Source organism: Pyxicephalus adspersus, chromosome 5 (assembly GCF_032062135.1).
Source record: "Pyxicephalus adspersus chromosome 5, UCB_Pads_2.0, whole genome shotgun sequence".
Lineage (NCBI taxonomy): Eukaryota > Metazoa > Chordata > Amphibia > Anura > Pyxicephalidae > Pyxicephalus > Pyxicephalus adspersus.
In genome coordinates this window covers 89,201,778-89,225,417 of record NC_092862.1, presented here as the reverse complement: position 1 = coordinate 89,225,417, position 23,640 = coordinate 89,201,778, and the positions used below count along the sequence as shown (strand labels likewise).

The window sequence follows — 23,640 nt, the reverse complement described above, 5'->3', positions numbered from 1 at the left end:
AAAAGCTTGAGACCATTTGCAGCCAGCTGAATTTTTCATGCCCAGGCACAAGAAACTCAAGGGACCAAGTAGGTCAGCCAGGAATCGGGACTCCACCAGTATTTCCTCACAGACTCCCCGACTGCCTCTGACCCGGAAACAACTAACATGGCGACCCCAGGCACGAGGTCAGATCAGAGGCTTTAGGATGAAGTGTCCCAGACACACACTCACAGCCCAGACTCTCCCCCACCCCCTCCCTCCCTCACCAGAATCTCTGTGTCTGACAGCTCAGATTTCACCTTCTGCAGAACAAAGCCTTCCCAGTGATTTGCAAACTTTCCTAAAGTTTCTGCCAACTAAAGAGGATTTTGATTGCTTAGCCACACGCTAAGAGAATTCTCTTAGGGAAAAAAACAGAATCCCTTCAGCAACAGATCTATGCAGTGGATAAAAGATTCAAGAATAACAGCCTTGGAGCATTCACAAGTGCAGGTACAATCTTTTCTATCTTCTTTGGCACTTTGATAGATTATCAGGAGAATAGAGGGAGACGAATAATACATCTGAGAGGCAAACCAGAAGCTACTCTGGGGTCAGAATTGGAGGCGACAGTATCAGCCATCCTTAATATGGTGTTGGACAAGGCGGTCACTGAGCATATAGAATTGGACAGGGTGCATAGAGTGGGATCCCTGAGGGGACCCTCAGGTGCTATCTCTAGGGATGTGCTCTGCCATGTGCACTACTTTACAGTAAAGGAGCAAATTATGCAAAATGCTTGGTCCAAAGGCACTATTGAGTTTGATGGGGTCAGGATTCAATAGTTCCCCGACCTATCTGCACGTACACTGCGCATGAGGAGAACTCTAAGGCCACTATTGGAACTACTTACCTCACAAGCTGCCACCTACAGGTGGGGTCATCCATTCCATCTGGTGATTAACAGGAATAACTCTTTTTTTATTCTCCACACTCCAGCGCAGGTCCCAGCACTAATTACCTTCCTGGAAGCAGAAGCTATTCCTTTTCCTAACTGGCTGGACTGGTCAGACGACCTACAGGATACCTCTTTTGGGTCAAACCCGAGGAATGCTAGAAAACGACCACCACAACCGCGGGCCATTCAACATTCGCCAAATCGTCAATCGCTGAGCAGGAATGAGGCTTAGACATTCGAATTGCAGGAAGCCTATATCTCAACTATCCCTGATCATCCTGTGCACTGATATGCAGCAGATCTGTGACGTTACCATCATTTGTGCGTATCCTGATTGGACTGTTACTACCTACTTCTTTGTCACATGAGGATTATTATGACTATGACATTATGTGACATGGCCTCTTTCTAAGGAATACCAGTGAAGTCGGATTGACTGTAAGTGTTCGTCATGTAATGCATACAAATGCCTGCATTATTAGTATGTCCCCTCAATGTTTGGACATTGCTTGTTTTATTTTCCCTGTTATTTGCATATGAGCCATTATATGAGAATGAAGTAGTATTTTGGTCTAATACAACAGTAATAATAGCACTGGTGTAGATGACCGAAATCTAGGCTGTCTTATGAGGGTTTAGGTGGCAAGGACCATTTGGTTGCCACCTACTAACGCTGCTATTTCACATTAGCCATGTTTTGGTTACTTTTTGACCATTGCCACTTCCAGTTTACAATTACCTGTGATGAATGAGTGACTTATGACGGTCATTGACCAGAACATAGGTATCCAGTACTTCCCTCTTTTTAAATAAGGTGATGGCCTATAGCCCTCAGTTATCCATTGCAAAAGGTTCCCTTTATCGGGTGGTTTACTGTTAGGGTTCCCACAAATATAGTCTGTCAATCATATTAACAGGGGTAGCTTATAGGCTGTAATGTCTTGTCCTGTTATTAGTTTAAACATTCTTGGTTGTTTATTGTTTCGTTATACCAATAGTTTTGAATTTGGAACAGATATGTTCTTGATAAGGGTTCAAGCTTTGCCACTTAACTTGTATTTACTAAAAGCCATGGGTTAGAGCATATCTCCACTGGCCTTGTGTATCACACTCCCCACATGGGGTCCTCTACCTTAGTGAGAGGTTGAAGAAAGTAAATATATATTCTATAATTCTACTTACCAGTAGGCCTACCTGAGTATAATCCTTGGTTTTTATACTTACCTTGGAAACACATCTACATCTGTTTCTTTTCTTCTTTTTTCTCTTGCTTCATTCTCTGTTGTTCCGCCCTATTCATATCCTATTTGTCCTTCATTGCCCTTCTCCCTTTTTATTTGGCTTTGATATTACTTATTAGTCTAGTGGTGTCAATTAAGATATTGTATGATTGAAAATGTCCATTACCTCTTTTTAAATGTTAAAGGTCTGAACTCTCCCACTAAACGGTCAATCTCACTAAATCTCATTGTCAAGTGGCTTTCCTCCAGGAAACGCACTTTAGACATGACAAGGTGCCTAGTGTACGAAACCACCATTTTCAATTTGGATATCATAGTTTATCACCAGACTCCAAGTCTAGAGGAGTCAGTATCCTCATTAGCCAATCCCTACCCTGGTCTCTGTCCCTGGTGTGGTCAGATCCTGAGGGAAGATATCTCTTGGTGCAGGGTAAAGTGGATAATCAAATGTATACCTTTGTCAATGTTTACTTGCAGAATTCAAATCAATTACCTTGTTTAGAACATGTGCTGGATCTGGTGACTGAACTTGGGACTGGTACAGTGGTGATCGGGGGTGATCTAAACTCAACTCAGCTCAATCCATCGCTGGATGTATGCAGGGGACGCTCACACTTGCCTTTTTCATATCATAAGAAATTAAAGGTCATTCAACATGAGCGACAACTGGTAGACATCTGTCCCATTCAACATCCAGGGATTATACTTTTTTTACTCTCCTGTCCATTAAACATACTCTAAGCTGGATTTTTTCCTTGTCCCACATGATATTTGTCCCACACGACAATTGCCCACATTTTTTACAAATACTACAGCAATTTATACAATTTGCGAAGTGATTATCCTGGGCAGACCCCCCCAGATAAAATTGCAGCTTTTCGGGAATACCCCAGAGCCTCTGACTTTCCTACTTTATCTATGGAGACCATAGAAATGTTTGAAAAGCAGATCACCATTACTGAGCTGCAGACAGCTATAAAGCGTGCAGCCTCCGGTAAAACATCAGGTCCAGATGGGCTTACCTTAGTATATTACAAGTGATTTTTCTCTGTTTTAGGACCCCACTTGGTAACGGTGATGAATGCTATTTCACAAGGATAGGCATTGCCCACTGATATTTTGGGGGCGCATATATCTGTACTTCTGAAACCCAATAAATCTTGCGCCTGTTACCGCCCAATTTCTTTTTGGTTTGGGAGGTGTAATATAGTGAAGATGAACGTGATGCCTAGAGTGTTATAGATGTTACGAGCACTCCCGGTACATGTTCCTTTGCATATTATGAGTAAATTCAGGTCAGAGTTTGGGATTTTTATGGTCTTCGGGCCCTCCACGGATAGGAGTTAAAATTTCGAGACTTCCAAAGGCAAAGGGAGGTATGGCATTTCCAGACCCAATATTATATCAACAAGCAGTCCACTTGACTAGGTTGTTGGACTGGTGTACTAACAGTGGATCTAAACTCTGGATAAGCTTGGAAGACGCTCTATTACCGACCCCAAATGACGCTTTGGCATGGGCCCCAAATACAGTCAAAGATTCCATTATGCAACAACCTCTGATTGGGGCAATGCTTAAAGTAGTCTCTCAGTTTCTCTCTTCTCAAAAGGTAGTTGATTATTTATCTCCATTGTCTCCCATACTGGGATGTCCGGAGTTTCCATCTGGGATCTCTGAAGCAATTTTTCGCCAGTGGTGTGCCAAGGGTGTTTACAGGGCATTTCATTTTTATTTTCAGTTGCAAAATACTAAGGAGTTGCCCCCTTTGGATGCCTGGCACTGTATACAACTTACTTATGTGCTCTTCCACGGCCAGCAACCTTTTGCCGCTCCTTGTTGCCTTTGGAATCCTCCTTTTGTTTAGCAGAGAATCCCCTGAAAGGATTCTTGTCTTACTTGTATTTAGGGATGAGCGAGAAGGCCTCAGATAGTGAAAATTTCCTGGAAGTTCCGGTGGGTTCGCGAAATTTCGGCGAATCGATTTTGCGAATTACAATAAAGTCAATAGGCCGACTTTAAACATAAATAGCAAAGCCCCTATACATTGTTAGAACCACCAAAATTGCTATGTAAGTGTAAAAGAACAGTGGCAACAAGGAAAAAATACAAAAGTGGTTTTCCAAACATTAGGACATTAAAACATAAAACAAACGTTAAAACAAACAATAAACATTAGGGCATTGAGAAAGGATGAACTCAACCCACTAGGCAACAGTCTCTGCTGTCAAAACAACAGAAGAATGTATTGCTATTTATTGTACGCACCCCCATTTAATTTATATACCTGCATAATTTGTTTATTCTATAAGTTCTGTTTATTATTATTATTATTATTAATAATAATATTATTAATAATAATAATAATAATAATAATAATTGCTGGCTGGCATCATGACCTGGATGACATGTGTTAGGAATACCACCTATAAAGTTGTGGACAAGTAGTAGTGACATTAGGCAAAAGGATGGAGGACCAGAGATGGAGAGTGGGTCAGCGAGAGCAGTAGCAGTGTGTGGCCTCTGTTCACCTATCGCCAGGGAGACCGCATTGGTAAGAGTCATGGATAGCTGGGTATAGTGCATCGTCATTGCCACCAAGAAGTGTACAGTCGTGGTAAATGGAGTACTGACAGGTTGCAACAGCAGGAGAAGGAGGCGGAGGGCCCCAAGATAAAGTGGGGACCGCATTGGTAACTGGTATCTTGAGCTGGGTGTAGTGCATCTTTAATGCCACCCTGAAGTGTACAATTTTAGTGAATGGAGTACTGGCAGGCAGCAGCAACAGCAGCAAGAGGAGTGTGGACTGCAATGGTAACTGGCATCTAGAGCTGGGTGTAGTGCATCGTCAATGACACCCAGAAGTGTGTAATACAAATATAGTGAATGGAGTACTGACAAGCAGCAGCAACAGCAGGAGGAGGAGGTGGTGTGCCCTGAGAAGGAGCGTGGACGGCATTGGTAACTGGCATCTAGGGCTGGGTGTAGTGCATCGTCAATGACACCCAGAAATGTATTAAACAATTATAGTGAATGAAGTACTGACAGGCAGCAGCAACAGCGTCATTGGTAACTGACATCTAGAGCTGGGTGTAGTGCATCGTCAATGACACCCAGAAGTGTGTAATACAAATATAGTGTATGAAGTACTGACAGGTGGCAGCAGCAACAGCATCAATTGGTTACTGACATCTAGAGCTGAGTGAAAAGCATCGTCAATGACACCCAGAATTGTGCAATACAAATATAGTAAATGAAGTACTGACAGGCGACAGCAACAACAGCATCAGGAGGAGGCGGTGGGCCCTGAGAAGGAGCATGGACCCCATTGGTAACTGGCATTTAGAGCTGGGAGTAGTGCATTGTCAATGCCACCCTGAAGTGTGTAATACAATTTAAGTGAATGGAGTACTGACAGGTGGCAGTCAATGTCAGCATGGAGCGTGGAGCGTCACTGGTAACTGACATCCAGAGCTGGGTGTAATGCATCAATCAATGATACCCAGAAGTGTGTAATTCAATTATAGTGAATGGGGTACTGACATGTGGCAGCAGCAACAGCATTAGGAGAAGGCAGTGTGCCCTGAGACAGAGCGTGGAGCACATTGGTAACTGACATCCAGAGCTGGGTGTAGTGCATCGTCAATGACACCCAGAACTGTGTAATACAATAACTGTGTAATACAAGTACTGACAGGCAGCAGCAACAGCAGGAGGAGGAGGCGGTGGGCCCAGAGAAGAAGCGTGGACGGCATTGGTAACTGGCATCCAGAGTTGGGTGTAGTGCATTACAATTTAAGTGAATGGAGTACTGACAGGCGGCAATCAATGATACCCAGAAGTGTGTAACACAAATATAGTGAATGGAGTACTAACAGGCGGCAGCAGCAACGGCATCAGGAGGAGGTGGTGGGCCCTGAAACCGAGTGTGGAGCGCATTAGTAACTGACATCTAGAGCTGGGTGTAGTGCATTGTTAATGACACTCTGAAGTGTGTAATACTATTATAGTGAATGAAGTACTCACAAGTGGCAGCAGCAACAGCATCAGGAGAAGGGGGTGTAATGTAAATATTGGAAATGTGTGATTAAACGTAGAAGGGCCAGACCAAGATGTTTTGTGCGCTAGCACTGTTGCTGTGGTCTGTGGTCCAGGAAGTGTTAGGAAGGTAGACGACATTGCTAGTTTTCATCATGAAGTGGATGACATGAATGCCAACCCTCATGCTTACAATTCTTGCTGAAAAAATAGGCAAAGGCAATGATACCTATCAGTGTGGCAGTACTGGGGGTTTTCACCTGCATTTTTTTGGCCTCCCCGAAGAAGCAGAAATGTAAAGTAAACTAAATTCCTAGCTGGCACATTGGAAGGCATGACACTGGCGAAGAATGCCACCCCTGGACGTTGCGATAACTAGCCGAAAAATTCAACCAAGGCAGGCTCAGCTGACAGGGTGTTTGGTGATAGGCAGCCACAGACTCAGCAGAGGAGCAGTGTGGGTTCACAGAGGCATCTTGGTTGGCCTAGTGAGTCCTTCGATCAGTCAATAAGTGACATCTGCAGTGGGGATATGATAGTTGATAGTTGTGATTGGTTGTCCGCTACCACTCCGCCAGCGGCACTGAAGGTTCTTTCGGACAAAACACTGGATGCCGGGCACGAACGAAGCTTGATGGCACACCGTGCCAACTGCAGGCAGATTTCAAGCCTGTTGACCCAAAAAATGATGGCGTCACTACTGTCAGGACAGCCATCCTCCTCATAACTGCTGTCGTAAGCACCACCACCACCAGCCAGAAAAGAGCCAACGTAATCGTGCACCATGCTCTTCATCCATTCTCGATGGTTATGCCCCTGCACCTTACTTGTTTGAGGTGGCCGCATCAGGTTTGCCAGGCATCCAGAAAATCCCCCCTGCCTTGGCCTACACTTTTGGATGTGTGCGGCCTGCTGCCAGTACTGCTGATGCTGCTGCTGCCACCGCTACAGGAGGATGCAGTGGAGGCAGTGTCCGCCTTAGCTCCCTGTGTGGAATGTGGTGCACGGAACTCCTCACACAGCCGGTCGCATAGTATTCTGCTCAGGTGGGTCACCTTTTCTTTCTCCTGCGCCGAGTTGGGTGGAAACTGTGAAATTCTGTCTTTGTAGCGGTGATCCAGAAGGGTGGCCAGCCAGTAATCATCCTGGTTTTTGATGCTGCAAATGCAGGGGTCTCTCTGTAGGCATCGCAACATGTGGACACACATATGAAAGAGGGGTTCCCTGGGCTCATCCTCCTCCTGTCCCTCAGTAGGCGCCAAAACATCTTCCTCCTCATCGCCCGTACAATGCCTGTTGTGTGACAGCACAAATGTGGGTTGGACGGGTCCTGTCCAGCAGCCCCAACATGGTCTCCCTCATTATCATCATTATAATCATCTTCCTGCTCCTCCTCTTGAACCTCCTGATGCTGGCCAGTGTCCCTTCTTGCTCCTCCTGATGCTGGCTGTGTGCTATGGAGTGTAATTTCACTCACATCCTCCTCCCCCATTTCTTCCCCTCCTCTCCCATCGCCACTTTTCATCAGGCCACACGGTATTATTAAGCAGAAAGATGATAGGAATTACATTGTTCCAGCCTGACCGCTCCTGACTCACAATGTTTGTGGCCTGGTCAAAGTGGGCCAGTACCTTGCACTGCGTCTCTTTCCTGCAGCCACTGGTCCTTGGTAAAATAGCTCAGTTGTGTAGCTGTACCAAGGGCTCCACTGCCTCCATGCACCTTGTTGACCAAGTAATGGCGGATGGCTAGCTTTTGCTCACACAGATGCTGGAGCATGTGCAGGATGAAGTTCCATCTAGTCAGAGTGACACAAATCAGTTTATGCAGTGGAAGCCTCTGTTGGTGCTGGATCTTGCTAAGCCCCACGGCGGCAGTAGGGGATCAGCGTACATGGCTGCAGATGGAGCGAGCCTGTCTCAGTAAATCCTGTAGTCCTGGGTTAGTGCGGGGGAACTTCTGCACCACCAGGTTCAGTACGTGCGCAAACGAGGCACATGTGTTATGTGGCCCATGCACAGCACGGCCACAAGGTTGGCCTGTTGTCGCACACTACGTTGCCTGTTGTGAGCCGAGAGGGAGTCAGCCAAGCCTCAACCTCTCTGTGCAAAGCGGACAAGAGTTCTCTGGCGGTGTGACTTTTCTCCCCCAAGGACACCAGTTTAGGCACTGCCTGGCAACGCGTGTGCTTGAGGGAGCCGTAGTGGCGTGCCCGCTTAACCACAGTGTCCTCCGCTGCTGGCCTTTCAGGAGGAGTGTCGAAAAGAGAGGGTTTCCCGGTAGAAGGAATGAAGGAGGAGGGAGAGGACTGGGGCGGCCCATGCAGGGAAAGCAGGGATGTTGTACCCAAATGTGATCCGGCCTGTCCTCTGCGGATGTGGCTGTGGCACAGGATGCAGATTGCTATGCACCCCTCATCAGCTTTCAGCGTGAAAAAGGACCACACTGGAGAGGTGCGTGCAACCACTCTGCTGCTCTTTTTCTTTGCCTGCCTCTGCGTCTGCTGGTTTCCCTGCGTCTGCTCCAGCTCCATCTCCCCCATAGTCACATCGTCTCTGACTGTTCCCCTGCTTGTGCCCACTCGTCTGTGTGTTCTTTGGGACTCACATGAGGCAGAGTGGTGGCCCCTTCCATCCCTAGTCTGTTGCTGCTGTTACCTTTCCTCTACGTCTGTTTCGGAACTGCTGCAAGCCCTTACACACACTGTTGGTTCCCAGGTGACATCACGGTCATCATCATCCTCATTTTCATCTCCATGTCTCCATGTCTCTGATATGTCAAAAAACGCATAAAAAACTCTTTATTACAACATTTCTTGAATGGCGCAAAGGCATGCATTCCTGCAATGTGGAAGTGTGACAAACCTCCAACCCTAGGGCACTGGCTAAGGAGGGTGGCAGATGTTTACCGTATGGAAGACCTGATGACAGCTGGGACAAATCAGACCGATAAATTTATCCAGACCTGGTATTACTGGGTTCAATTTAGTATGTCTGCAGAATATGGTAGATTGGCCGGTGACTCTTCTTGTAAAGAGTGAGTTATTGTGTTCGATTGTAAAGACAGAACTGACACATTAAGTCCTTTGCATTAATTGCAAAAAATTGACCAATATCCACTTCCATTAGTACTTTAATAAGAACACAAAGCAGATACCCAAAAAATAAAATGCAAATAATTATACACTTTAAATCAATAAAATAGAAATTTAAAAACATATTTTTACATGTATTACCCTAATACAATATCTTACATCAACATTGTCACAGTGTACTCTCTGTCACACTTACACTTACCTCTTCCTCATTAAAGCACAGACACCTCTCTCATTGTTAACCACCCACTTCTGTAACCCTCTTTTTAAAGAGAAATTACATCATTGCATTCCTCCCTCATTATTGCTCTGTGGTCAATTTTGTTAAGGATGTAACAAACTGTTGTGGAATCTGGAACGACAAGCTCCAGTATAAAGTAAAGTTTAAACCTGACCTAAGTGGTATTGGCGGTGTAAAGCATCCACCGTCAGTCTTCTCCCTGAGAAGGGGTAGAGGATACCTGTTTTATGCCAGAATGCCAATATTCTGCCATAAATGTAATAGCTTTGATTTGTGATGCAAGACCAATATGTAATCTATTTGGAAGTTCCTCCAACCTTTTTAGGAATTGTGCGATCAGAAGATCATATGCTGAAGTCACCTCCAACCCTCCGGCTGTAGTGGAAGGCCAGTCGAGGGAGTCAAGCGCTGCCACTGTTCATCCAGAGGCAGATGCTCCTCCTGTAGCTGACTTGATACCACATTATGCCTAGCAATCCAGATACAGTCAAGGAGGGTGACGCACCTGTGGAGGAGTCTGTGGTATTAGACCCCATTACCCCCTGGACAGTGGAGGCAAATACATGAGTCTGGCACCAGTACAGACAGTAAGGAAACAAAGATCATGAGAAGGTATAGTACAAAACCGGTTTCGGGTATGGAAAGAGCACCTGTTGGTGATGCACAAAATCTAGATTTGATCAATATGATCAGTCAGAAAATACTTGATGGAAGTCAAATTATTGGGTCTGTGTCTTCAAGTTAAGAGAATCCTCCAAACGCTCCTGCTAGTGCTAAAATTCAGGAAATTGATTCTGAACCATGAGCGAACTAAAAATTGTCTCCTTAAATTCTAGGAGCTTAAAAGGTCCAACAAGAAGGGCTGCCTTTTTTGATTTTTGTGCACCAAAAACTTTCAGATTTGTTCTTTTTAGGAATGCAGTAATCATCACCACCCAAATTATGATTATTATGATTATATGGTCCATCAATCTGGTTAGGAGACAACAAATGCCAAGCCACTGGAATTGGAATCCTATTCAAAAGTACTGATTTTAGTAGTAAAAGAGCATTAATTGTCAAAATGGAACATCATGGCCAGGAAATTAGAGTTTGTAACAATTACAGGAGCGGGGCTCCCAGACCAGCGAATAATGCTGGAATAAAAGCTACATGAGCTGCCTGATAGTATTTCATTAGGTTTGGGACCCCTAGCCTGCCTTGTCGCCTAATCCTGAATAACGTTTTTTGTACAATCCTCGTTTTTTTATCGTGCCATATGAATGCTAATATAGCTTTTTGCAATCCTTGTAAAGTATTTGGGGGAATCTTGACTGGGAGCAATCTAAATAAATACAGAAGTTTTGGTAGTACTGACATCTTGACTGACTGTATTCTACCTATCCAAGACAAAAGCAGATTCTTCCACCTGGTCAATAATGTTTTATTGTGAGCCAAGATAGGTTGGAAATTTGCCTCATAAAGTTCTGCGTAGAAACCGGTTAGTTTGAGTCCCAGATATTCCATATGGTGTTTTGCCCACCTCAATTGAAATGTCCACTGTATCATGATTACCGTTTGCGGGGGCAAAGTAATATTTAATGCTGAAAATTGAAACCTTTTTATGTAATCTAGTGGCGGTAACAGCCTTACCTTGGATAACGTCCAAATTACGCCCGCCGGGTTTAAGTGTTCATTTGAGGCATGTATTGGGGGTTTGGGATAGCATTAAATATTCTAGTAAAATAATGTCATCACACTGCCCACGGTTTCCCATACAAAACAACCCGGGGCGGTAACCCCAAGTGTGACTCGGGGTAGGTAAACCTATGGAAAACAATATTAAATAAAGCACTTAATCGATCCGTCGGTGTCCCGAGTAGTCCTTTGTGTCTTCTCTCTACCTCCAGCCTGCTTCCTCTGCACTCGATGAGTCACCAGGGAGTTCCCAGTGACATTGGTGCGTACAGACGTTTTGTTCGGGGCGGGGCAGGAAATTCAAATCCATTTGTATTGCATTCAATATAAAATACCTGTATTGAATGCAATACAGTGGATTTATACATGTAAAAGCAGTACATTGTCTTTCATGAACATTTATTGTACCGTATAATATAATAGTATAGTATAAAATGTATTTTTATTATTTTTTTAATTTTTTTAAATTAGTATTTTGACACGATTTAGTGTTTTAACCTTTTTAAACTCATACTATTATATTATACTGTAAAATAAATTTTCATGAAAAACAATGTACCTCTTTTAGACATAAAACCGAACAGAAATGAACCACCCAGGAGGTTAATGTACACGCCTTGCTAAATGGTTCGAATATAGTGACCTGGGAGGAAATTAAAGCTTCCCAAGATGCTCCTAATAGGGCGTACTTTAGATATTTGCAGCTTATACATTGGGTTGGTGTGCTCATGTAACATCGGCCCGCTCCAGCTGTCAGTGATGGAACAGATCTGTTTAAGAACCCCTTTACCTAAGAAACTAATTTCAATCCCATATTTAGAACTTGTTAGTATATTTAACCCACATGTGCATAAATATCTCTTCCAATAGGAGAGAGATTTGGGATGGTCTAAACCCACCAAGGTCTATGATGACGGGGTGTTCCAGGAATGTGACCACATTAGAATCGGCTTATAAGGTCTTGACGCGATGGTATATAGTTCCCTCTGGCCTCTAGCATTGCACGACACGAAAGTTCTAGTATGTGTTTTAGAGGCTGTACAGAAGAGGGCACAGCAGTACATATATGATGGAAGTGTCTGTTCGTAAATAGGTTTTGAAGCAGAGTATTCAAATTTATGAATGGTGTGCTTCAAATTTATCTCCCAAAAGATCCTTGGGTTGCTCTGCTACATTTCAAACTTTCAAATATTACCAACAGACAACTCCAGCTAGTTATCCATTTTTTACTTGCGGCAAAACAAGTAATAGCACACCATTGGAAACCACAGATTCTATCTTTTCACGAGTTGAAAGCCCGAATGCAAAATACAATAGTGAATGAAAATTTAACAAGTATTTTGTCAGATTCCCATGACAAGTTTATGTCCAACTGGGAGCCATGGTTACAATATGCGAATCCATCTATACCCCTAACAACGTTATCTGGTTGGTAACAACTTACTCTGCAATCATTATGGTTAAAGTATAATGTTTATTTCCCCACAAGTTTCTTTTGTATTGTTTTCTATGGGTAGTTTACCTGTTTTATGTGCTCAAAGGTTAGGAAATGTTATTGTATGGAAATTATTATTGCCACATGTACTATTTCACTGCTCCTCACCTTTATGTCATGGATGTATGCAAATGATTGACTATTTGTTTATTGTTTTTTTTGTTTAAATTTTTTTTTTAAAAACTTTAAAAAAATCATTGAACACAAAAATGTAAATACACAACTTCAATCCTAATAAAATTTAAGTGGCTTAGCATTTCAGTGGGAGAAGAACTGGCTAAAGTTAAAAATGAAATATTAGTGGCAATTCAAGCTAAACAAATAATTTACAATGTCAAAGTTAAAAATTCAGAGCTGGGAGAGAAATGTTCAAGGTTCTTCTTCCAAAGAGCAACCAGGAACAAACAGTTTATTACACAACTTAACAATAAAAAAACAATGCAGGGATGAAAAGGGGTTAAAAAAACACCCACCATTTATATACAGAGTTATTCAAAACAAAAGCTATAGACCAGGAGTTCACAAATGATGCTCTGGACGCTTTGAGTTTACATCTAGATGAGATTGATCAGCAAAACCTATGTCTCCCCCTTGAGTGAAAAAGAGCTTTTGAACATCATTAAGAGGTTTGCTAAAAACAAGTGCCCAGAGATAGATGGTATCCCCATCCAATTCTATCTATGCTTCTGGGATATTCCTAAATCTGACCTTGTCATTGTTTTTCAGAAAGCTTAGCAAACCAATGAACTACCTGCTTCCTGATTGAAAGACAAAAATTGGGGTTGCTTTCACTAGATTTTCAAAAATCATTTGACTGTGTTTCCTATGATTTCCTACATTTCTATGGCAAGTATTAAGTAAAATGAAGTTCCCTTACATAATTAATAAACAGCTTACCTGTCTTTCCAGTGGCACCAGTAGTCAAATACTGGTCAATGGCTTTCTGCTTGACGCAGGTAACTTGGACTCTGGAGTGAAACAAGGCTGCCCGCTGTCCCCCATATTATTCATCTGCAGATTGGAGCCTCTACTGGCATTGCTAAAGAAAGATAAGGTAATCTGGGGAGTTCCTTTGCCTGGGGGTAGTGGAAATGGCATCAAAGTAACGGCATATATGGATGACGTGACTATCCCCTGTCCCTCTGAGACAGCTATAAATAGAGCAATTATGATTACCAACTTTTTCTGCGCCGGGTCAGGATTCAAGTTAAACCTTGATGAATGTGATTGCCTCTGTTTTGGCTATTGGAATACACAGGACCTAAAAATCGTGCCACAGAATAACCAATTAAAAATTGGAATACACAGAACCTAAAAATCGTGCCACAGAATAACCAATTAAAAATTCTAGGAGTCCTCCTAAACAAAAATACCAATGGTAATAAAAGCTGGGAGAATGTTAAAAAACTAAATTCTCAGGAAAGTGGAGTACTGGAAACTTAGGAAATTATTGCTGGAGGGAAAAATCCTAATAATCAAATCTATCATCTTGCCACTACTGTTATTCCTAAGCCTTGTTTTTCCACCTAATGAAAATACAGTTAAAAATATCACTAGAACTGTGTTCCAATTTTTTTGTAGTTCACCTGCAGAAAAAGCTAAGAGCTTAACAGTTTGCAAACATAAAGAAAATGGAGGGAAAGATCTACCTAACATTAAGATGTTTATCCTAACAAGTTTCTTTTCTTTCTGATTCTAAGGCTTAAAAACAAAAACAAATGGCTGGACTTTCTTTTTTAAAATATGCAGCGGGACACATTTTCAGAGGGAGGGGCTGGTACCATTCCTCCCAGGCAATCCCAATAATATTCTTGCCCCTTCAAAAATATGCGCCTCTAGAAAAATGCATCAGATTGTTCAAATTGCAACCCCTAGACCAGGAAGACCTACTGAGTTCAAAAGCAATCCAAGCCAAAATAAGATCTAATGAAGAAGTTTATCTTGTTTCACCCTACATAGCAACTAGGTCTAGGCAGATATGAAAATGTGTAAGCATAAATTATCTATCTAATCAAATGAGCTTAAAGACATCGCCTGGCTTTGTGTACATGAGTGTTTACCAAGAGCTTTCCAGTATTGTAGAGGCTTAGTAAGCCAGCCAACATGTCCTAGGAAAGGTTGTGTTTCTGATAAGTCAGTAATGCATTTAATCTGGAACTTCCCTTATGCCAGAGGCATTTGGGAGAGTGGGCCCACTACTTAAATTTACTCTTGGGTTAAAAAGGTTGAGCTCGCTCCCAAGCCTTCTGTTACTTTCATTCTAAGAGAATTGAAATAATATGTCTCCAGGAGACACATTTTTCCTCCTTGTCCTGCCCCAGGTACTTCCATAGCTCTTACCCCACGGGGTACCTTGCCAACGCCCCCTCTAATCAAAGAGAGGTCCTTATAGGTTTTAGCAAATCTTTCACTTTCATGTTTAATGAGCAAATAGCTGATCAAGATGGGCGCTTCCTCATTTTAATTGGGGTCTTAAATGATGCCAAAGTGACTTTGGTCACATACTATGCATCAAATGAATGCCAAAATGGATATTGATCCCAATTGATTCCAAAGCATAAGCAGGGTAGTTTGATCATGATCAGGGACACCAATGCCACCCTATAGCCATGGTTAGATAAAAAAAATGTGAAAAATCCCTCTGTTCAGTACAAGGAAATGGCGGCATCTCGTAAGCTTTTAAATATCTTTCGCTCTGAGGTGTTGATGGATAAATGGAGGGAAAATTAAAAATTAAAATTATACCCATTTTTTCCACCCACACCAGACACCAGACAAAATTGACCATATTTTTGGATCCACTACATCCCCTGCTTGTAATGCATTGTAACATACTGGCTGTTTCTTGGTCTGACCATGATGCGGTTAGGGCGACTTTTTCCTCACTATTTCCCAAGCCGAATTCTTTTCGCTGGGCATTGAATGACTCGCCCTTTAAGTGACCACAAAGTTTGTGGACAAATCCAAACTGCCCTATCTGAGTATTTCACACTAAACCACACCCCTGAGGTTTCAAGCGCAACATTATGGGCTGGCCATAAGGCAGTTATTAGAGGCCATTTAATTCAATTGGCTTTGCAGATCAAGAAGCAACGCCTCGCCTAATTAAACCTGCATACAATGGCCTAAAAAAAAATTTTACATATACAGCAATAAACAGCACAAAATGCTAGCTAGCAGGATACGTTAACCTGCCCGTTGTTTTGTACCCTACTGCCTCAAGGTTCATGGTTCAGACCTCACCTGTAATCCAGCACTGATACTGCAGGAATTTCATAAAAGCCTTAGGAACTTATATAAACCATCCCCCTCTTTAAGCGAAGAAGCCATGTGGGGATTTTCGGAAACCCTGCAGCTACCAACGCTTCCAGCACCACTTGTGCAGTTATTAAACTCCGATTAAACTAACAGAGCTCATGATGGCGATTAAAAATATCAAAAGTAACAAATGCCCGGGTCCGGATGGGTTCACCGCTTATTATAAAAATTTGCAGAAATATTGGCACCCCATCTGATGGGAGTATAAAATGCGATCTTACGGGGTGGAGCATTAGGGAATAGGACTTTGGAGGCTGCAATTTGTATGCTCCCCAAACCAGACACAGACTCCACTTCATGGTCCAACTATCGACCGATCTCTTTACTAAATTTGGATGTTAAACTTTTACCCTCTATTCATTCCCAAACAACAGGCTGGTGATAATATCCACTGCATGCTTCACATTATGGACTATGCCCACACCAGAGGGATACCGGCGTTTCTCCTTAGCCTAGACATAAAAAAGGCGTTTGATTCTGTACTATGGCCATATCTCACAATCTTATTGGAGAAATCAGGTTTTGGTCCGCATTTTGGTAGTTGGGTGTCAGCCTTGTAAAAAATCCCAGAGGGCTTTTATTCAATACATCGGTCATAGATCTCCATATTTACTTATTGGCAGGGGGACCAGGCAGGGATGCTAATTGTCACCACTGCTCCTTGTGCTAGCAATAGAGCCTTTGGTGCAAATTATAGGGGGAAAACCCAGATATCTCCGGTGTCCAAATAGTAGACAAAATGCATAAGCTTTGCCTATTTGCAGATGATGTGCTCCTATGGCTTTCAAACCCCCTGGTCTCTCTGCCAAACCTAATGTCCCTGTTACACAACTTTCAAAAATTTTCAGGCCTACAACTCAATATACACAAATGCAGAGCACTAAATGTCATGCTACCAACGAACACGGCATCTTCACTACGTGCATCTTTCTTTATTTGGGAAGAGCGCTGTTTACGCTATCTGGGGGTGTACCTTCTACTACATCCTCTTACGATATCATGTATACCGCCAGCATCCCAGAGCTTGTCCACCACCTGACCTCCTTGCTAGAATCTTGGAAGAGGTATCAAATCTCTTGGCTGGGATGCATAGCATCGATAAAAATGACCTGGCTACCGAAACTCTTATACCCCATGCGAGAGCTGCTCATACAGTTTCTGGCCCTCACCCTTAAAGTCCTACAGAAAAGAATGATGACTTTTATCTGAAATGCCCGAAGGCCCCATATCCCTAGACAAACTATGTTTAGACCAAGGCAGCAGGGAGGCTAGTCAGTACCCCACCTCTCATTTTATTATACGGCAGCACAATTGGCACCTGTTACTGCATATCATGTCCCAATAGATCCCCCCCTCTGGGTCTCCCTGGAAGGGAGGGAACTCACACCAGTTTTGATTGAAAATATCCTATGGATACCATCAAGGATACGTTCTGCAAACACTAACCCGTTGATGAAACACTTTATTCAATTTGGGACTCCGCCAGGCGAGTGGGAAAACTGGAAACGAGTCAGTCCCAATTGTCCACTATTGTTGGCAACCCATTATTTCTACCGGATTTTGAACACGCTCAGAATTTTCAGTGGTGGATAGAACACAATCTATATAAAACATTTCAATTTATTAGCCAAAAGAGGCAACTTTAACTTACATGTGTTTCAAAACAAACATCAGGTCCCAGTCTCTAAATCCTTTCATTTGATGCAAATTGCCCACTTCATGAGCACTAAATTAGGACAATCTGCCCCGGCTCATTATAGCATCAATGCATGGGTTGTAGAAGTGAACTATAAGTTGCTGTTGCATTGGTAGATGGTCCAAGTGAGACTGGCTAAAATAAAACCTGACCGGAGTCCTATGTGTTTCCGAGGCTGCGACTCGCCGGGTAACTTGTTCCATATTTAGAGGGAGTGCCCCAAGATACGTAGATTCTGGACACAGGTATACCAATTACCATATACTGTGATGGGAAGGTCCTTCCCCAAACGTCCTGCAGAAGCTTTGCCTAATTTACAACATGAAATGTGTACTACAACACAATTTCGTTTTGCTGACACATTTATTTACAGCCGCAAAAATGGTAATAGCGAAAGCTTGGTGGTCCGCCACTCCCAATATATCACAAGTCAAAAGTAAGATGTTATAGTTTCTGGTGAATGAAAAATTTTTAAAAAGATTTAAAGCAGGTACACTGATTTTCCCTTTTTTTAAGTTAACAGGCACCCTATCTTCATGATTTGAGCTGGCCTATTATATTTTCTTTTCCCCCTACTCCTTGCCTTCTCCACCCCCCTCTTTTTTTTCTTTCTCTTTCATTTTTTTAGGTTTTGTATTATAACTGGTTGCATTCCAATGGTTATTACATGGGGGTGGTTTTGTGTATTTCTGGAAATAGCCCATTTCTCTATCATTGGGTAATTCACCTTAAAGAGTAACAGTTTGAACCGATAGTTCCCCTAACTCAATTGACTGTTATAATATTTTTTGTCTTTTCTGAACCATGACTTGGAATTTTCTATATTGTTTTTGCAACTTGTTATTTTCTTTGTTTAAAATTTATTAAAAATGTATTGTAACTAAAAAAAAGGTTAAGCTATGAGGTTGTATGTATGGTCAATCAGTGGACCTAGAAGCAGAAAAGAAATGCATTCTTTGGATTATTATTGTTTTAAACTTTCCTTTTGGAAGATGAGAAATATTTATGTTTTCAAAGAGGATTGTGTTATGCAAGATCAATGTGTGGCTTAGTCTACACAGACTGTTTCCCCAGTGTTTAACCTCAGTCTTTTAAAGCCCTTGTTTGAAATCCCCATGCATTACAATAGGTTAATCTACACCAGGACGTTTCCTTGAGGCACGGTCATGACATCTATCTTAAACAGTGCTTGCAACGTTTAAAAAAAATAAACCGCTTGGTTAACGCTGAAAAACGCAGGAAAACGTGGGTAATCATTGATTTCAATGGGACATTTTCCAGCAGTTTCCCAAGTTTTCCCACCTTTTTGAAGACTTAAAATGCTAATTAGTTAAAAATGCGGGGGGAAAACGCGGCATAAGCGTTTTCCAGCATTTTAAAGGGAAGCTTTAAAAAGCTAGTAAAAGTGCATAAAAACGCATATAAATGCAAAAGTAACGTTTACATGCGTTTTTAAAAAAAAATTTGGGTAAAACTAGAGCCCTAGTTTATGAAATCTCCATATGTGGAATTCATTATGCAGATAGAATGTTTTTTCGTTAAGCACTTGGTTGTGTACTTTTCTTTTGTTCCTTTGTGTATCTAAAAAAAACAAAAACAAAACAATATTTTTTCTATAACCACCTGGGCGTTACACTGATGTCTAGGTTTCTGTACCAAAAGCGTTACAGGTTTTAATGAATTTTTTTTTTTTAAATTGTAGACCTGTAACTTACAGAAATATGTTCGAACAGGGTTCTAGTAGATATCATGAATATAAAAAATGTTTGAAACTATGAAAAATAATGTTTGAAAAATAAAATTAAAATACACAAAAATCAGCTTAAACAAGAATACATAAATAAATGAAAAATACTGAAAATGCGATAATTCGGTATACTGTATAATAATATATTTTTCTAAAACACCTCCCTAGTGTCCAACCGTCCAACGTCACATACCTATAGACAAAACCACAGAAATATATTTTGTATTATTTTGTATTGGATTGGATACAGAACTTTGTATTGAATCCAATACAAAATATTTGAATTTCCCGCTACGACCCCCATCGACGGGCACACGCACGGACATCATCAGGAATCGCCGAGGGACGCGTACGCGTATTCTAATTCTTTCCAAACTTCCATGCAAAAAGTGTTACATTTTTTGCATGGAAATTTATTTTGGATTGTAGGCTCTAATTCATCGAATTACCGCATAACTCACCGAAATATGTCCAAAATTTTATAAATTTAATAATAAATTTTTTTTTTATAAAACATAAAAAAAACCTTTAAAAAAAAAATCTTTAAAAAAAACTAAAAAAAAGTTTAAAAAAAAAATAGTGTATAATGTAATGTACAGTAGCTTATATAATATATATATAATACAATTATATATATATTATATAAGAATTTCTTTGTATTGGACTCAATATAGCTTTTTTGTATTGAGTTCAATGCAAAGGAACTCAATACAAAATTTTGAATTTCCCGCCCCGCCTCCCTCCCGCGCCGACGCATGCAGCCACGTCACCGGGAAACCCCGGTGATCGTCACTGCACTCGCCGGCTGAAGATAGAAGAGGACAGACGTGTCCGGAGGAGCGGAGGGAGAAGGTATTTTTTTTTTTTTTCTGTCCAGCGATCGGCCGGCTTAGAAGAGGAAGCCGGCCAGCTTTTTCTTTTACGGAGAGGACACCCGACGCTGGAGGACGACGCTGGAACACGACGATGGACAATCGCAGCGGGACCAGGTAAGTGATCGCTAAACCCGAACTTTTCTCACTGTTTTTTCATACAGTGAGAAAAGTACGGGCTTATCGATAATTGCAACTTTTTTTAGATGGGAAAAGTACGGGCTTAACGGTTGGGAGGATAATATGGTTGAAAATTTATTGTGTACAGCTTGTAAATAATGAGACCTGAAAATATGTAAAATTATGCAAATTATATGCAAATGTATTTAGATTTTTTCCCTCTTTTCAGGTTATTTAATTATGGACATTTAGGTTGATATGGACTTTTATGTTTGGTGATGGACTTTGGACTTTTTTTCCTTTTGCCATACATATTCTCCTTTTTTATTTTTCACACCAATGGTCATTTCCGTTTCTAAAACATGTACTCCCCTTTTTGTGGACTTTTTTTTTTTTGCATAGTTTCTTTGTCTACATAGATTTCTTTGTTTCTCCTTATCCCATGGAATATGTTTTTAGTACCTTTGAATTTATTTTGTAAAGAAATGTATTTTCTGTTTTTTTTTGTAAATATGTTTATACTTTTCTAATAAAAATGTAAAAAAAAAACAAGGTTGTGTTGCGCTAGTTACTGTACACCTGTTTAATTCAGTGCTTCCTCTGTCCAGCTCCTGTATTATCACACCTGTGCCTCCTGTTGCTACCAGTGTCTTCTGTGTTCCTTGTGTCTGCAGTGGCCCCTGTGTCACTGGTGTGTTTCCTGGATCCCTGGTGGTTAGAAACCTGTTATTTTTATATGTCATGCTTTTGTACGTAACTGAAGGTGAATTGAAGGGCAGAACATATGTTGTTTTATCTATGTTACTTGACAGAGTTGATGCTATTTTGGAGTTTAAGACTGCCCAGAGGGCTGGAACATATATTAATGAGCTGTATTAGCATATTGTTTTCGTTCTTTATTTCTGTACGTATGACCATATTTGAATGTATGGAATGGTATATATTGCATTGTAACTATATTGTGGGACGTCACATCCATCGGGCATCACCACACACACACTTATTTACACTCATGTATTCTTACTGAACTGCAGTAACTTTCTATGAAGATTTACGAATAAATACGCAAACTTTTTATGATACAGAAGAAGACAATCTTGTTCTTAAGGTGCCCAAACAGTAATTTATTTTATTACCTTTTTTACATACCTGACCTCCCTTGCTTGATGCCTGGCTTTGACCCTGGCCTTCCTTGACTATTCTTCTGCTTAGTGATTTGGTACTGTGTATCATCCTGCCCACCCTTGTGTGCCCAAGGACTGCAACCTGGCAGTAACCAGCAGCACAACATTCTCACCACTAGAGGATCTGGAGAAGGCTTCTCTCACTTCTGTGCAAGCCATATTGCCCCCTAGTGGCCCTGTCTCCCCAAGCGTGATACTCTTGGGTATCTGAAAGTCCATCTCCTGCTTGTTTGGTAAATCTGGTGAGTATTTTTTTTTTCTTTATAAAAGTCATTCATTACTTTTCCAGACTGCTGCCAGGACAGGCCAGCATTTTACCTTAATTTATTAATTTATGCATAACAAGTGTACAAAGCAATAATTGAAACAAACCATAACAAGTGTGGGTGATAACTAAATAACACAAACATCTTTAGGATTTGCTTACCATATTCCTTGGATTTGACATGAGAAAGTGCTGTGCAACATGTGATGGCAAAAGATTGAAGAGAATTCTCTTATTATCTAGCTTGACTCTCTCCATGTCATCCCTCTCCTCTTCTGCCTATAAAAACATTATCATTTAAAACTAATTAATTGAAAACATTTTAATTTCTTTATTTATTTAAACAAGCAATAATATATTATTGTAGCACTTTCCATACAACCTAAACAACCCAGTACTTGTTTTTATTTTTGCAGCACGATTAAGGCATGGTCTTTTTGAAAATCAAAAAGAAGAAAAGAAAGAAAGCTGTTTTTTACGCAATACATGCTTTTATTGTAATATATTGTCATAGGTGTAACAAATATTAAAATATACATAAATCATATATGGTCTTGACCCATTGTATAATCATTGGTATAATCAGACTGGTTCACTATACAGGTTAAATCCCTGGCTCAAAAAAATACTAAGAATTAACGACACAATGAAAGCTAATGTCTCTTGTCCTGACGTGTTTCGCCAACGGGCTTCTTCAGGGGATATGTAGAGATCGTTATAAGAGTGTATTTGTTGTTAGATCAAAATTTATACCATTGAATGAGCACATGTAAATAATAAGTTCAAATCATCCTTGTTAGGCATTAGTGATTCCTAGCAGAATGCAGAGTTTGGCAGCCTGGAGGTTCCAATGTCTGAATGGCAAAGGCCTGGGATGTGAATTTCCTGCCCCTATAAAGCTGATATCCGCATTTCTGGAATGAAAGGCCGCCTGTGCGGGTGTCCGCGCATACGCTGTTAACTCATAAGGTTTACCTTGGTAAACAAGTATGTGGATAATTTGTGAACCAAACTTGCTTTAAATAGCTAAAAGTACATAGGTCTGATGTGACAAAGGAAAATAGGATTAGCCATTCAGTCATGTCTTGACTTCCTAAATATTTGGCCATTGGGACACTGATTTCTTAGGGAGTACAATTAAGATTGGTCATCGACTGGCCAAAAATATCCTGTATCCAGCTTGTATTAATCCTGTACTTTTTGCCTTTTATTATCATTATTACACAGTATTTATATAGGACCATCATATTATGCAAAGTCCATAGTCATGTCACTAGCTGTCCCTCAATGGTGCTCACAATCTAATGTCCCTACTATAGTCAATTGTCATTAACACAGGCTGAGGACAAATTGGGGGAAGCCAATTACCTTACCTGCATGTTTTTGGAATGTGGTAGGAAACCCATGCAAACACAGCGAGAACCTTCACACTCCATGCAGATAGTCTTGGCTGAGATTTGAACCTGGGACCCAGTGCTGCAAAGGCCAGAGTGCTACCTCTGAGCCACCCTGTTGCCCCACCAGGAATAAGCAAAGGAGCTTATAGTGAACCAATGTTGAAGCTTTATTTAAAACCTCTGCATATATTGAAAAAAGGACATTAAACATGTACCTTCAGGTGTCACGAAAGCTTCACTGCCAAAGTAGACCCAAGAAAAAAAAATTACTCTGATGTTTGTTTCTGCAACATGTAAGGAATATTATCACATTCCAGCTGAAAAACTTTCTAGCAAGTT

General features: G+C 41.2%; 1 protein-coding gene and 1 long non-coding RNA gene across 5 annotated transcripts in view; one reads left to right on the top strand and one right to left on the bottom strand.

Moving 5' to 3' along the window:
• The window catches only part of ADCY1 (adenylate cyclase 1), a 496,503-nt gene that overhangs the window by 171,518 nt on the left and 301,345 nt on the right, over positions 1 to 23,640 (bottom strand). For 3 of the 4 annotated variants that reach the window (XM_072412078.1, XM_072412075.1, XM_072412076.1), the window contains one exon: positions 22,067 to 22,183. The exons of the other annotated variant lie outside the window; for it this stretch is intronic. In XM_072412078.1, the coding sequence (XP_072268179.1) occupies positions 22,067 to 22,183 (117 nt within the window). The remainder of the gene's footprint in view (positions 1 to 22,066; positions 22,184 to 23,640) is intronic. 4 annotated transcript variants of the gene reach the window in all.
• LOC140331236 (uncharacterized) lies at positions 335 to 22,450 on the top strand. The gene is made up of 3 exons (XR_011920900.1): positions 335 to 474; positions 961 to 1,357; positions 22,321 to 22,450. It is a non-coding gene; the product is annotated as an uncharacterized lncRNA (long non-coding RNA).